General features: G+C 33.4%; 5 protein-coding genes across 12 annotated transcripts; 3 read left to right on the forward strand and 2 right to left on the reverse strand.

The window, feature by feature from the left end:
- The first annotated feature begins 444 nt into the window (after positions 1-444).
- Positions 445-2,728, forward strand: LOC116341974 (3-hydroxyisobutyryl-CoA hydrolase, mitochondrial). Of its 6 annotated transcripts, none has more exons than XM_031769423.1 (7): positions 445-463; positions 901-1,392; positions 1,640-1,732; positions 1,794-2,056; positions 2,119-2,263; positions 2,338-2,464; positions 2,539-2,728. In XM_031769423.1, exons 2-7 carry the CDS (start codon positions 903-905, stop codon positions 2,564-2,566), a joined length of 1,146 nt encoding a protein of 381 aa, XP_031625283.1. In that variant the 5' UTR covers positions 445-463; positions 901-902; the 3' UTR covers positions 2,567-2,728. The 6 variants fall into 6 exon arrangements, with proteins under 6 accessions (XP_031625283.1, XP_031625282.1, XP_031625278.1 ...); XM_031769422.1 differs by lacking the exon at positions 445-463 and adding an exon at positions 497-588; XM_031769418.1 differs by lacking the exon at positions 445-463 and adding an exon at positions 556-673.
- Positions 2,729-2,891: 163 nt separating this feature from the next.
- Positions 2,892-4,923, forward strand: LOC116342135 (SET and MYND domain-containing protein DDB_G0273589-like). Of its 2 annotated transcripts, XM_031769635.1 has the most exons (3): positions 2,892-2,975; positions 3,074-3,174; positions 3,247-4,923. In XM_031769635.1, exon 3 carries the CDS (start codon positions 3,260-3,262, stop codon positions 4,799-4,801), a length of 1,542 nt encoding a protein of 513 aa, XP_031625495.1. In that variant the 5' UTR covers positions 2,892-2,975; positions 3,074-3,174; positions 3,247-3,259; the 3' UTR covers positions 4,802-4,923. The 2 variants fall into 2 exon arrangements, with proteins under 2 accessions (XP_031625495.1, XP_031625494.1); XM_031769634.1 differs by lacking the exon at positions 2,892-2,975 and having other exon boundaries at positions 2,988-3,174.
- On the reverse strand, positions 4,847-6,427 carry LOC116342136 (enoyl-[acyl-carrier-protein] reductase, mitochondrial). Of its 2 annotated transcripts, XM_031769637.1 has the most exons (4): positions 6,094-6,427; positions 5,151-6,022; positions 4,982-5,060; positions 4,847-4,910 (listed from the first exon to the last, which is right to left on the reverse strand). In XM_031769637.1, exons 1-2 carry the CDS (start codon positions 6,323-6,325, stop codon positions 5,166-5,168), a joined length of 1,089 nt encoding a protein of 362 aa, XP_031625497.1. In that variant the 5' UTR covers positions 6,326-6,427; the 3' UTR covers positions 4,847-4,910; positions 4,982-5,060; positions 5,151-5,165. The 2 variants fall into 2 exon arrangements, with proteins under 2 accessions (XP_031625497.1, XP_031625496.1); XM_031769636.1 differs by having other exon boundaries at positions 4,982-6,022.
- Positions 6,428-6,671: 244 nt separating this feature from the next.
- On the forward strand, positions 6,672-7,964 carry LOC116342127. The gene is made up of 4 exons (XM_031769628.1): positions 6,672-7,226; positions 7,293-7,478; positions 7,553-7,705; positions 7,761-7,964. Exons 1-4 carry the CDS (start codon positions 7,082-7,084, stop codon positions 7,886-7,888), a joined length of 612 nt encoding a protein of 203 aa, XP_031625488.1. The 5' UTR covers positions 6,672-7,081; the 3' UTR covers positions 7,889-7,964.
- A 2,758-nt stretch (positions 7,965-10,722) lies between these two features.
- On the reverse strand, positions 10,723-12,542 carry LOC116342013 (tyrosine--tRNA ligase, mitochondrial). The gene is made up of 6 exons (XM_031769477.1): positions 12,342-12,542; positions 12,101-12,273; positions 11,895-12,045; positions 11,261-11,835; positions 11,008-11,196; positions 10,723-10,932 (listed from the first exon to the last, which is right to left on the reverse strand). Exons 1-6 carry the CDS (start codon positions 12,467-12,469, stop codon positions 10,769-10,771), a joined length of 1,380 nt encoding a protein of 459 aa, XP_031625337.1. The 5' UTR covers positions 12,470-12,542; the 3' UTR covers positions 10,723-10,768.
- Positions 12,543-12,812: the final 270 nt, after the last annotated feature.

Below are 12,812 nucleotides of genomic sequence, written 5' to 3' on the forward strand. Positions count from 1 at the left end.
GTCATTTTTAGCTTTTTGCATTGCCGGTTGTCAAATTTTATGGCAAAGTCAGGTTTATCAATAACAAAACATATTTAAAATTCTCACATTTTCAATGAAGAAGAACAAAAACGTCGAAAATTGAGAAGTTATCAATAAAAAAATGCTTGAATTGAGTCTCATACACAGATTAAGTGGTAATAATAGGCCCTTCATTAAATTTATACCATTTAAAAAGAAGTGTTTTTTTCTCGTTTTATTAATCTGTTCGTTTTTTCGGAAAATTAAAACTTTACCACACTCATAAAGGAATAATGTTGTTAGTATATAATGCAACAAAACCTATTATGAACATAATACATGTTGACTCCTTTTATTATTGAATAACAGCCCATTAGAAGGGAGCAAGACTCATCATTCATCAATGGAATTAATCAATTTTTGATTTCCAGTCAGTATTCAAAGAGTTTGTAAGCAGAACAAGGTAAAAATAGTGAGATCAAAACAAAAACACAAGTCTGACGTTTTCATAGTAATGACAGCTGTTGTTTCGATTTTATAGCAAGAAATATTCGAGGCATTGATAACTGATAAAGTCAATCGCAAATTGTAAAAATTATTTAAATTAAGACTTTTTCAGTGTGACCTTCTACCGTTTTTGTTTATTAATAATAATTGGATAATCTGTTCACAAGTAAAAAAAAGCTGATTTCTTTTCTAATAATTTTATGTTAAATAACCTCAAAACCCTCTGCCTGCATGCTATTTTTTTGTGTTTGTGAAATGATAATATTCAGGTTATCAGTAAACAGTTGTCAGCTGTAGATCGTGGTGTGAAATTCACTGATAAGCAAATTCTATATTAAAACTTCGATCAATTTTACAATTTTAAATTTTTCCAATTTTATCGTCTCCATCCAGAAATGATAAGTAAATTGTTGTCGCGTCCAATTTGTTCATTACTACGAAGTAACACAAGACTTATGGCAACAGCAAAAGAAATACCTACAACGGATTTGGTGTTAGCTGAAGATGTAGGCGATAAAGGAGTCTTAATTTTAAACCGTCCAAAAGCATTGAACTCGGCCAATTTTGAAATGGTCGATAAATTCGCCCGTGTTCTAGATAAATGGCACAATACAAAGTCGCTGATCATTGTTAAGGGCGCGGGCGGCAAAGCATTCTGTGCTGGTGGTGATGTGAAAACAATTGTTGAAGCTGATACAGCTGATGTGGGGAAGAAATTCTTTGGAACCGAATATGTTATGAATCATATGATTGGAAATCTCCAGATTCCTTATGTCGCTTTAATAGACGGCATCACAATGGGAGGCGGTGTTGGAATTTCGGTTCATGGCCGATATCGCATTGCAACAGAGAAAACGTTGTTTGCAATGCCTGAGACAGCGATTGGTAAATATATTGGCATAGGTTCTGACACTGGGGAAATTGGAAAAAATCGATAAAATCTAGAACAAAAATGTTTGGCACAAAAATTGATAAGAGGGAGGAGAATTATCTCCAGAATTTCATGTTGTCTAGAGTAAAATTTCGTCCTCAAATGCGGGGGATCGATTCGCTATGTCAGAAGCTATATATATGGAATTTATTCTGTGTGCTTGAGTCTATTTAACCAACAAGTTTCAATGATTTTTTAAAGGTCTCTTCCCCGACGTTGGTGGATCATATTTTTTGCCACGTCTTCAAGGAAAACTTGGTTACTATTTGGGTCTGACAGGTTTCCGGCTGAGAGGTACATCCAATGAAAACTTTGTGACAATATATTCATAGATGATTTTATGTATCATCATTAGGTCAAGATGTGCTACACGCTGGCGTTGCGACACACTATTGTGAAAGTGCCAAAATTCCGGAAATAGAAAAAGTTTTACTCGATTTGAAAGACACAAAAGACGTCGATAGTGTTATCAATGACTTTTGCCCAAAACCAAAATCCAAATTCATTTTGGCAAAACATCTTGATCAAATCAATAAATCGTTTAATGCGTCGTCAATCGAAGAGATCCTAAGCAATTTGGAAAAAGACAACAGCGAATGGGCTCAACAAACCATTAAGGTATTCAACAGTTTGCTTAGATTTTTCAATTTGTAAATTGAAATAAAATAATCTTTTTCTAGACACTTCGATCAGTTTCACCACTTAGTTTAAAAGTGACTCTTCGCCTTCTGAACATTGGATCAAATTTCCAATCGCTTGGCGAATGTTTACAAATGGAATATCGATTGGCCGTGCATTTTGTTGAAGATAGTGATTTCCATGAAGGTAAAATATTTAAGACACCAACATTTCGTCATCATAAATCATGTGTATTGGATTTAATCGTATTGATTCATCAGGTGTTCGGGCATTGCTTGTTCGAAAAGATAATAATCCAAAATGGAATCCAGCACGCATTGAAGATGTCACCGATGAACGAGTGGAATCGTTCTTCCGACCATTGCCAAACAACGAAGACTTGCAAATGTAATCATTTTCAAACGATAGCGAAATTTTTAAAACAACAACTAATTTCTTCTCTTGAAATTCTCACAAAACAGAAACATCAAATTGAATTCAAAGCTATAATAGTGTGACCAAATGTGACATAGTCCAAAAATATTTAACCACACTGTGTTTGGGTCCTTGGAACAAATTAATAACATTCACAACAATTTTTTATCGTTAAATATATTAATAAAATAATTCATCACGTTTGGTGAATTACACTTTGATTTGTTTGTATTAAATCTCCACAAAATAAAATGTTTTTATGAAATCCATGTTGCGTTTTTCTTTCTCACCCAAATACATGCATAAGTAGTCAGGTAACGGTACATCTTTTGTACATTGATATCGACTACGATCGTCTGTGTGATAAAAACAGCAGTTAAGCAGTGCTGTTATGGCATTGAGAAGCGAAATTTTAGCCTGTGTGTTGGTGTCACGGATACAGCAAAACTCTAATATTCATTGTCGCTCAAACTAACAAGAACAAGTTCGTGTGCATTTTAATGCTCTTTTCATTCGCCAACATAACGTTGTTGTGGCAATTGGCAAATTTTATTTATTCGCCATTTTAATTTGTTTTTATAGATATTTGTTTGTAATTTATGCCCATCTATTTCGCAAATTAAGCAAAGAAGAAAAAAATTATTTGATTTTGTGTCGTTTTCTCTGTAATAAAACTGAAAAAGGTGGGTTTCATTTTTAAGGTTATTTTTTGTCCATGGATTTTTGTATTTAAAAAAGTCGATTTTTGTCATTAGAATCAATCATACCATGTTGTGGAAGAAGGAATCGAGTGAGTCCGGTGAGCGTTTTGTCGATCTCTTTGAATCCATCGACGAGAAAGGTCGTCAGGCCGTTGACCGCTTGATATTGGATGAAATGAAAGTATATGAAACATGTAAAGGCAATATTGTTTCAAACGAATGGCGTCGGCTAGGGACTGAGTGTTTTCACTCTGAAAATTGGTTGCAAGCATTGACTTATTACAATCGAAGTTTGCGTCATGCTGAAGTTGGATCGGAAAGTGTTGCACTTGCTTATACAAATAGATCGGCATGTTTTTTTCAATTAAAAAGGTACAAAGAAGCCATAACTGACATTGAACTTGCTTTAGGAAGTGCAAATCTTCCCGCCAAATGGATACCGATACTTAAAGCACGCAAGAAAAAATGCCATCAAATTCTATCGAATTTAATTCAATTGAAAAAAAATGAACCAAAACTTAGCTACAAATCAAACAAAAATCACCCGTACATAGCAAATGTGCTCAAAATCCGATATACCGACAAAGATGATAATCATTTGGTTGCAACGCGGGATATTCCTGTGGGGAAAACCGTTTTATTGGAAGAAGATTACTTATCAAGCTACAAATGGGAGCACGCTTGCGAGACGTGCTGGGTTCCTGGAGAAAAAACAAGTCTCATACCTTGTAACGAATGCGCACTCGTGACATTTTGCAGCACCAAATGTCAGAAGATGAATAGAACGCATAAATTGGAATGTGGTTCGGTTTTAAATGCAGAACATGCAACTACTAACAGGCTGATCATTCAATCAATCTTACGGGCCATCGCAACTTTTCATAATATCAAAAGTCTCATGGAATTTGTTGGAAAGATCTTGCTCGAGGTTTCGAAAAAATTGCCGGATTCAACGCTTGATGAGAAGTCAATGTATCACTGTTTCTTCAAATTGGAACGAGACAATGTGTTGCATGATGAACAATTGCCCACAATTTATCAATTGTATAGATTCATAATGAAAATGCCAAAAGTTAATGTCATGTTTGAAACAGAAGAAAAAAGACGCTTTCTCATGCACTTGGTCGCTCATCATTTCAATATCGTTATGGAACATTCGTATGACTTGCGACATGGAAAAGTTCTTCCCCTGTTTACAAGTCGATTGGGTCATTCGTGTGCAGCGAACCTCATGTTAATTATTGGAAATGATTATCAATTCTGTATAACTTGTCGACCGGTGAAAAAAGGTGAAATGCTGTGTTATAGCTACTTGCCCATAACGATGCCAATGGAAAAACGTCATGCAGCTCTAAAATTAGGTTTTAAAATTACATGCAAATGCGATGATTGTGTCCTACCTACGCTACCAATCGATTCAGAATTGATCACATTGGATACAGATTACAGATTCATTATGAAAAACTATACTAGCAACGTGTATTGTCCCGTTGAGCGCGAATGCATCGAGTTTTTGAACAAATTTGGCCATCTTTGGAGCAGTGAAATACGAAGTATTTACATTATTTATCTTACAACTACTTATTCTCTCCACAGTGCAAAATATTGATCCAAATTAGGATTTTTTTTTAAATATTCGTTTTACTTTAACAACATTTTATTTATGTCCAGTTTACAAGATATTTCCAATAATTGATACTACAATTTTTAAGAACGTACTGAAAATGAAATAAAGAAAGTTAGATATTGTATATAAATCATTACTAAAAAAATAATAAAAATTACTAACAAAAGTTATTGGTTTGTCCTTTTTTTTCTCAACAGAGTAAAGTCCATATGATTTTGAAGAGAACCGAGTTTGAACGTGCCTAGAGAAAAAATAATTTATTTCTTCGTTTCATAACATTTTTTTTATTTTCAATAAATTTTCACCGTTTCATTGAATCAAACTTATTTACATCAAAAAATATAATCTATTTTGTGAAATCAAATAAAATCTTTTCGCCAATCATTCCTTTCACATCGGCCAATTCTATCATGGCCTCTTTGTATTCATCTAATGGAATGAGCCGATGAACCGGTGGTGCGAATTTTCCAGAAGCCATAAGTTCAAACAATTCGTTATACATTTGTTGTCTTTCTTCGAGTGTATGTTCTTTGGACCACTTTGACACCCAAAAACCCCGAAACGAAATGTCTTTGAAGATCAGCGCTGAGTTTGGTATGGTAAGCGGTTCCCGTGACATTGCTCCATAGGTGACAAGAATTCCTTTGCTGGCTAAATGTCGCATGACATTCGTGGCACTTTTGCCACCAACACAGTTGAAGCCCAATTTCGGTGATGGTATTTGTTTTGACTTGAACAGAGCAGTTGTTCGAATCTCTTCTTCGGTTAATACTTCTGTGGCACCCAATGATTTCAGTTGTGCTTTTAGTTCGTCAATATTTGGTCTATTTCGAACCACATTTACCGATTGTAAATTCCATACTTTGCATAATTGAATAACGGCTTGGCCGACCGCACTGTTAGCTCCATTTTGAATGACAGTATCGCCTGGTTTCAAGTCAACAAAATCACGTAACATTCGAAATGCGGTTGCTGGATTTACCGTAATCGTAGCTGCATTCACATTATCAACATTATCTGGAACTTTTAGTACGTCTTGCCCGGTGAAAATGGCATGTGTTCGCCAAGTTCCGACATGACCACCAATCGGAATGATTCTATCGCCAATTTGAACATTCTTCACATTTTGACCACATTTCAACACTTCAGCGACCGCTTCATTTCCCGGAATAAATGGCAAACTTGGACTTTCACCGTATTTTCCTATAAAAAAAGTACATTTGGATAAAACGCAGCCGGCTAGATATTTTCTGTAGTTGACAACATGAAATTACCTTGTATGATATTAATTACGGCGGGATTAATTGGAGCTGCCAGCATTTTTACTAAAATTTCATTGTCCTTTGGTGAATCCAATTGTGTTTCACATTTCTTTAATACTTTGTGCGGTTCACCGAGCTCATCTATTTGTAAGAACGTTGATTTCACACTCATCGCACGAATATTTAGTGACATCAGTTTCGGTAAACCAATTTTACTACTCAAAATTAGTTTTTGATACAACATTTTTGACGATTTACTTCAAATCACAGAGAAATTAGTGCAAATCAAGAGAAAAAACGAATCGAATTTATTGAAGTTATTACTTATTTGTACAGCGTATGGATGAATGACACTGACAGTTGGAAATGACAGTTGACACACTAACAGTATTATTTTATAGCACGAAAACATTTGAAAGTTTAGCGGCATGCTGAGTGAATGATTTTTTTTAAAACTAAATATAAAGTTTATTTTGTAGTGCAGAGACTATGTGAAAAAATATTTTAAAAATTAATAGAAGCATTTTTTTAGTTTTCGGCTTTTATTTAATCAGAATTTTCAAATGAAAGAAAATAATTAGTCTATCTATTATGTACGGATCATACTAGTCGATCAAACTGCGAAAAATTTGAAAGATCATCCTTTAAAATCAACAAGGCATTAAAAACAAAATAAACTTCTCTAAAATGAGTGGATCTAACGCAATGTTACAAACTGTCATTAAAATAAATTTTAACAGAGAAGAATTCGAAATATTCAAGAGTTTATCTCACTTTAGAAAAATCGTAAACAAATTATCAAACGATAAAATATAACCTTCAGTCATGTAAATAGAAAAAAGACTTGAATAAACAAAAATGTTACCGCTGCTAATTAAATCGTGATACAAACATTTGCAAATGGTTCAAGCAGCTTACGTCACACATCTTTATCACAATTTAGATTTCGCTAAATAACAAGGCCCAAATAGTCGATTTTGAATAAATAAATATTTGTTGCATGAGCGAAACACAGTTAAATTTGTTGAATAAAATGAGAATAATATTAAAATTGGTGATTATTGGATTGAGCATATTTATTCTCATTAAAGCCGATTCGACTTGTCAAAAAATTTCCATTCAGGCAAAGGCTGGAAAAATCGCTGGTAATTTATTTTGGTATTTTTTCTTCTTTTCTTTATCTCATAATTAAAATGTGAAATTGATTACAGCACTGAAAACGTGTAACTATACAAATGGTTTGCGCTATGATAATTGGTACAATTTGGATGATTTCCGTGCCGTGAAAAGGGCGAATGAAATTAAAATGAAATTGTACGTGATTGGGAAACAAGATGCATACATACTTCTAAGCCCAGAAAAAGATCCTGGTTCCGGCGATCCTGCTTATGAAATTAGTTAAAAATCGACACAATGGCATATTAGCATAACATCGAAGAATAAAATATAATTTCAAATTTATACTTTACAGTGATAGATTATCGAAGCGATTACAATGTTAACAATTATCACAGTGTTTCAATTCGACCCCAAAAAGCTGTATACTTTCCCAAATCAACTTGGCACACAGAAGATTTACTCAACTGTGATAAACCAAATGAAATAAACCTTACAATTAACAAAGGTAAATTGCCAATCAAATAATTTCAAGCTCTTATGAATTATAAAATCGTTTATAGATGATGGCATCAAACTCACTGTCAATGGAGGAAAACAGTACAATGCTTCAAAATACAATAACGTTAAATATGTGCGGTTTGAAAGTAATACTCTAAATCCAATTGATTATTATTTCAATTGTGATTAACTTTCCAATGATGAAAGTTTCAAAATAGCATGAAAATAACATAATAAAGTTCAATTTTTATTGCTTGATGATTTAATTTTCGGTCGTTTATTTATATGTTTAGCGCATTTCAATTATAAAATGTTGAACCTTTTAATTGAAACCATGTCAGGAGATACATAGAAGGACTTTCTTGCTTCCAGCTTCTCGAGATTCCGAAAATATTAAATCAAAAGATGAACATGTATTTATAATGTAAAAATACAAGTCAAATGTTTTTCATTTTTAGATTAGTATGAAAAGCGTATGTAATTCGCATTAATTCTATTATAGCTTTATGTCACGCAAAACAGTCAATTCATTTCAGTGTGATATTTAATGTATTCTTAAACACTCAAAAATATGTATCGGGGGGTTTTTGGGTACGAGAAAACCGAATATGACGCTAGTTTTGCGATACAAATATATTTCGACACACTTTTCATACAAAAATTTCAAAAAAATTGGATTTTTGTATGAAAGCCATGCCTGTATGATATCGTAATTAGCTGAAACTTTGCACAGGTTATTTTTATCACACAAAAATTCCATTCCGAAAGTTTGAAGACATTTCAACGCATATTAGGAGTACCTTCCGAACAAAATTTTGGATTTTTCGCTCAAAAACAAATATGCGTTGAGTTAAGTACCCTTAATATGCGTTGAAATTTCTTCAAACTTTCAGAATGTTGACTTTTTGTGAAAAAAATAACCTCTGCAAATTTTCACATGATTACGATATCATATAGGTATGACTGCGATACAAAAATTCTCATTTTTAGTAGTTTTTGTATGAAAAGTGCTTCGAAAATTATTTGTATTGTAAAACTAATGTCAGATTCAGTTTTCTCTTGAATTCTTTGAGTAAAAGATTTGTAATAAATGCATGTTGTGGATCACAGTGCGGAAAAGTTCATCTTACGGATGTAAGACATTTTATTTTTCATGTGTTGCGTAAATTTTTCAAAAATAGCAGCACTCCTGGCCTTCGATATTTTTCCGAAGTCGGACTTCACTGGTGTGAAAGGTAAGAGCATTGCGACAATCACAATTTGCCCCAATATTAGAGCTTCAAAAAGCAAATTCGATATGAACTCAGCAATCACAAAACCATCCAATTTCATATCGGACAGAGAGTATGTAGCTTTGAGACGTGTTCTTCTTTTGCCATAAAATTTTTTTTTCAGTTCACGGCGATTGAATGCATTGGCACATATTTGTACATTTTTACCGGAATTTATCACAGTTGACAACGACAAAAAATTTCCGCAGAACTCATGACGGTGAAGAACAATCGAAATGCATTAATTTTCTGGAATATGCAGGATGGATATGCAGATATATATGACGAAAACAACTATCCATTTCAAGGATTTCATGCGAGAGGACATAATAACTTAATGATGACTCTCATACTCCTCAAAGAAAGTGTTGTGCATCGGTGCAATGGATACGATTATGGGTTTAAATTTATTTTATCTGCACCGGGTGATACATTGAAAGTTTCACGCAAATATTTTCAATTATCATCTTTTGAACACAGCACAGTTCAAATAATAACCGAATAAACAAACACATCCAAATTAAAGAAACGAGAGTGTTTTGATAACAATGAGCGTCAATTGCATTTCTTCAAAATTTACTCACAAATCAACTGCGAAGAGGAGTGTTTGGCTGATTTCACCAAAACTGAATGCGGATGTGTGAAATTCTCGATGCCAAGTAATTCCACTCATTCAATTTGAAGTATAAATGACACAAATATTTTTGTTTTATATAGGAGATAAGAATACAAGAGTTTGCAGTGTATCAAGGATAATGTGCTTGAAAATGGCACAACGGAGGCTTCGCACTACACCCAATGGAAAAGCGTTTCGTGATGGATGTAATTGCATGCCAGCATGCACATTTATCAAATACTCATATGATCTAAAAATTGAACGAAATGCAGTGGATGCGAAGAGTTTGAACCAATGGAGTGATTTTGATACTGAGCATTAAAAAGAAGTAAGTTATGTTTATTATTTAATCAATTCATTAAAATCTGTGAAATCCAAAATTCATTGAAGTGAGGAATGAAATAAAAAAATGTTAATCATTTCTTTTAGCACGGAAATGACATGTGTCTTGTTTCGTTCTGCTGCCCCAGTTTATAAGCTAAACGAAAGAAAGGAATTGTAAAATGTTTGCTCAGACTCTTCTTAGGTATTTCAGTATTGAGTTTCACTGAGCTGATTTTCTACGCCACACCTCGGCTGTTTTGGAGAATGAGATATTTGAAAAAGATTTCTTCGATTGTTGAAAATGTCACCACCTGAATCGACTACCATTCATGGTTCTATTGAATCGACTACTAAACGAGTTATGAGAAATTCTCAAATATCTGATCTTGAAGTGACAAGTAAGTTAAGTATTTTTCAATCCGATGAAGATGAATAGTTTTTAACTAAATGTGCTTTTCAGGAACGACCTTTTAATGCAGCAAGACTCCTGTTACACGAATGATTAAATTTTCAATAACAAGAATTTAAATTAAATTTTCACAAAATTTCCACTACAGAAAAAAATAGCACCTTTAGATTTTGTAGATGATCAAAAATTCAAGGGTTTTAATATTGATAATTATTTTAGTAAATCGCATATAACGTGTACATTTGACATGACTTAAATTTTCATAGTTTTTTTTTGGTTTCAAGATACCCTAACAAAAATTAATGAAGAAATTTTGTTTTTGGTTTTTTTACAACTTGTTCATTCACAATTCTTGTTTCTTCCTTAAATACATAATAAAAAAGTGTTCATTCTTATATGTGTTTCTTTTTTTAATTCCAAAAACTATTTTTATATTACAATGACTTTTTTTTATAATTTCCAATTAATGAGATAGAAATTTCGACTTCCAGTCCGCAGGAGCGTGAAGTTGTTGGCTAGAATGTGTACGGTGGGCGATATCATTTCGGAAATATTTTTACATCGATTTTGATTAATGTAGAATCCACCTTGTGTAATTAATCTCGTCGCTTCACCTAATCGCATCAATTTGTATTTATGAAAAAAATTATTCCACGTGAAAGAAATTTGGTTGAAGAAAATATACGTACGTTCGTGTTTGTAGATTTTCGCTTTTAGAGCTAAGTCCAAAACTGTCATTCCTTGTTCAAGAATAACATCATGTACTGTGGCTCCAACGAAAATGCTTTTCATTTCTTTCTGACTCAGTGATGATAATACGGTAAAGTCTCCGTCGTATAAGGCTGCTGAAGCTTGCTTGGCTGTCTTCAATCCGCTCTCTGTTATTAATTAATACATAACATTTTTAAACTATCATGAATGAAAAAAGTGAAAAAAAATTACCTCCATGTATCAAAAGACACATCTGTTCGGCTAATTTTCTTGGCGCAAATTTCAAATGTAAGGCTTTGTTTTGTTCGGTCATAATTTCATGAATTTCATCGAATGAATAGAGTGACAACATTTTCAAAAGGTGTTCCACTGTATCATCAGGTGTCCGGATAAAGAATTGATATAACGAAAACGGTGAGGTCTTCTCAGCATCAAGCCAAACAGCATTACCTTCTGATTTCCCAAATTTCTTGCCATCTCGTGTCGTCAATATTGGCAACGTAATGCCATATGCACTTTTTTCGTTTCCCATTCGTTTGATTAAACGATGACCGGCACTAATGTTGCCCAATTGATCAGATCCGCCCAACTGTAATCGACAGTTATGTTTTTTATACAGCTGCCACCAGTCGTAAGATTGACAAATTTGATAAGAAAATTCAGTAAAAGAGATTCCTTCCTCCGATTCTAATCTCTCTTGAACTGAAGTAAGTCGCATCATTTGTCCCATTCGAAAATTCCGGCCGATGGTTCCGATGAAATCGATGAATGAGAGATTTGCATACCAATCAGCATTGTCAACAATTCTATATGGAAATGTTTCAACATTAGTTTCACATTTTATTTAAACTAAAATGCAAATTACTTGACTGGATTCAATTTTCCTTGTTTATTCCACAAATATTTTCGATGATTTTCGAAAATATTGTGTAGCTGCTTTCTTATGCACGATAAATTATGTTTGAGTTCTTCGGGTGCGAGGGCATTTCGCTCGTTAGATTTTCCGCTTGGATCCCCTATAAGTAACAGAATTCAGTACCTTATATTTAATTTTTAATTATTTAAATTCACCTATTTGCCCAGTTGCTCCACCCACCAATGCAATAGGATGATGACCGGCACGTTGGAAATGAAGTAATCCAATGATTACTAACAGATTTCCAACGTGCAGACTGTCAGCTGTTGGATCGAAACCCGCGTATATGTGCTGCGGTGAAGCATTTATAAGCTCTTCAATTTGTGGCCTAAAATTTTTGGCAATACCTCTTTTTAAAAACAATACTTCCAAATGATGGCCATAGTAATAACAAACCTTGCATCACTCGGAAACACTTCTTTGATAAATCCTTCTCTGTTAAAGATACTTGTCACTGGTCTCGTTGAAAATGTTCGATATTTTTTACTCAAGACAGAATGCAATTGAATCACTCTGAAAATCATTGTTTACCTTTTAATATCACACAGCTCTGGTTACAGTTACACTGCTCAGTAAATAAAAAAAAGTTCAGTCATATTTCAGGTTAGAATTGAGTAAATATTGTCAGTTTATGAGACAAGTGAAACGCTCCAACTTTACACCGTTTCAAATTTTCATATTTACTCGGAAAAAAGTCGAAATATATAAAAAATTTCAAAGAAAATGTCCAAAAACCATGCAGAGAAAAATCAATTTCATTCAATATTAAATATAAACGTTGTAATTGAGAGAAAATACGAGGTGCGTTTGGTAAAATTGATAAATTGAAAGTATTTTTAAAACGGTTTCTTCGTTTTGTTTTTCCAT

Source organism: Contarinia nasturtii, unplaced genomic scaffold, assembly GCF_009176525.2.
Source record: "Contarinia nasturtii isolate CC-2019 unplaced genomic scaffold, AAFC_CNas_1.1 Cnas_scaffold_810, whole genome shotgun sequence".
Taxonomy (NCBI): domain Eukaryota; kingdom Metazoa; phylum Arthropoda; class Insecta; order Diptera; family Cecidomyiidae; genus Contarinia; species Contarinia nasturtii.

Coding starts and splice junctions, on each gene's coding strand:
- LOC116341974 (XM_031769423.1), top strand. CDS start 903: ATGATAAGTAAATTGTTGTCGCGTCCAATTTGTTCATTACTACGAAGT. Junction 1,393..1,639: donor AATGCCTGAGACAGCGATTG/GTAAATATATTG, acceptor GATTTTTTAAAG/GTCTCTTCCCCGACGTTGGT. Junction 1,733..1,793: donor GACAGGTTTCCGGCTGAGAG/GTACATCCAATG, acceptor TATCATCATTAG/GTCAAGATGTGCTACACGCT.
- LOC116342013 (XM_031769477.1), bottom strand. CDS start 12,469: ATGATTTTCAGAGTGATTCAATTGCATTCTGTCTTGAGTAAAAAATAT. Junction 12,046..12,100: donor TGGAGCAACTGGGCAAATAG/GTGAATTTAAAT, acceptor TGTTACTTATAG/GGGATCCAAGCGGAAAATCT. Junction 11,836..11,894: donor GGAAAATTGAATCCAGTCAA/GTAATTTGCATT, acceptor ATTTCCATATAG/AATTGTTGACAATGCTGATT.
- LOC116342127 (XM_031769628.1), top strand. CDS start 7,082: ATGAGCGAAACACAGTTAAATTTGTTGAATAAAATGAGAATAATATTA. Junction 7,227..7,292: donor AAAGGCTGGAAAAATCGCTG/GTAATTTATTTT, acceptor AATTGATTACAG/CACTGAAAACGTGTAACTAT. Junction 7,479..7,552: donor CGATCCTGCTTATGAAATTA/GTTAAAAATCGA, acceptor TATACTTTACAG/TGATAGATTATCGAAGCGAT.
- LOC116342136 (XM_031769637.1), bottom strand. CDS start 6,325: ATGTTGTATCAAAAACTAATTTTGAGTAGTAAAATTGGTTTACCGAAA. Junction 6,023..6,093: donor CGTAATTAATATCATACAAG/GTAATTTCATGT, acceptor CTTTTTTTATAG/GAAAATACGGTGAAAGTCCA.
- LOC116342135 (XM_031769635.1), top strand. CDS start 3,260: ATGTTGTGGAAGAAGGAATCGAGTGAGTCCGGTGAGCGTTTTGTCGAT.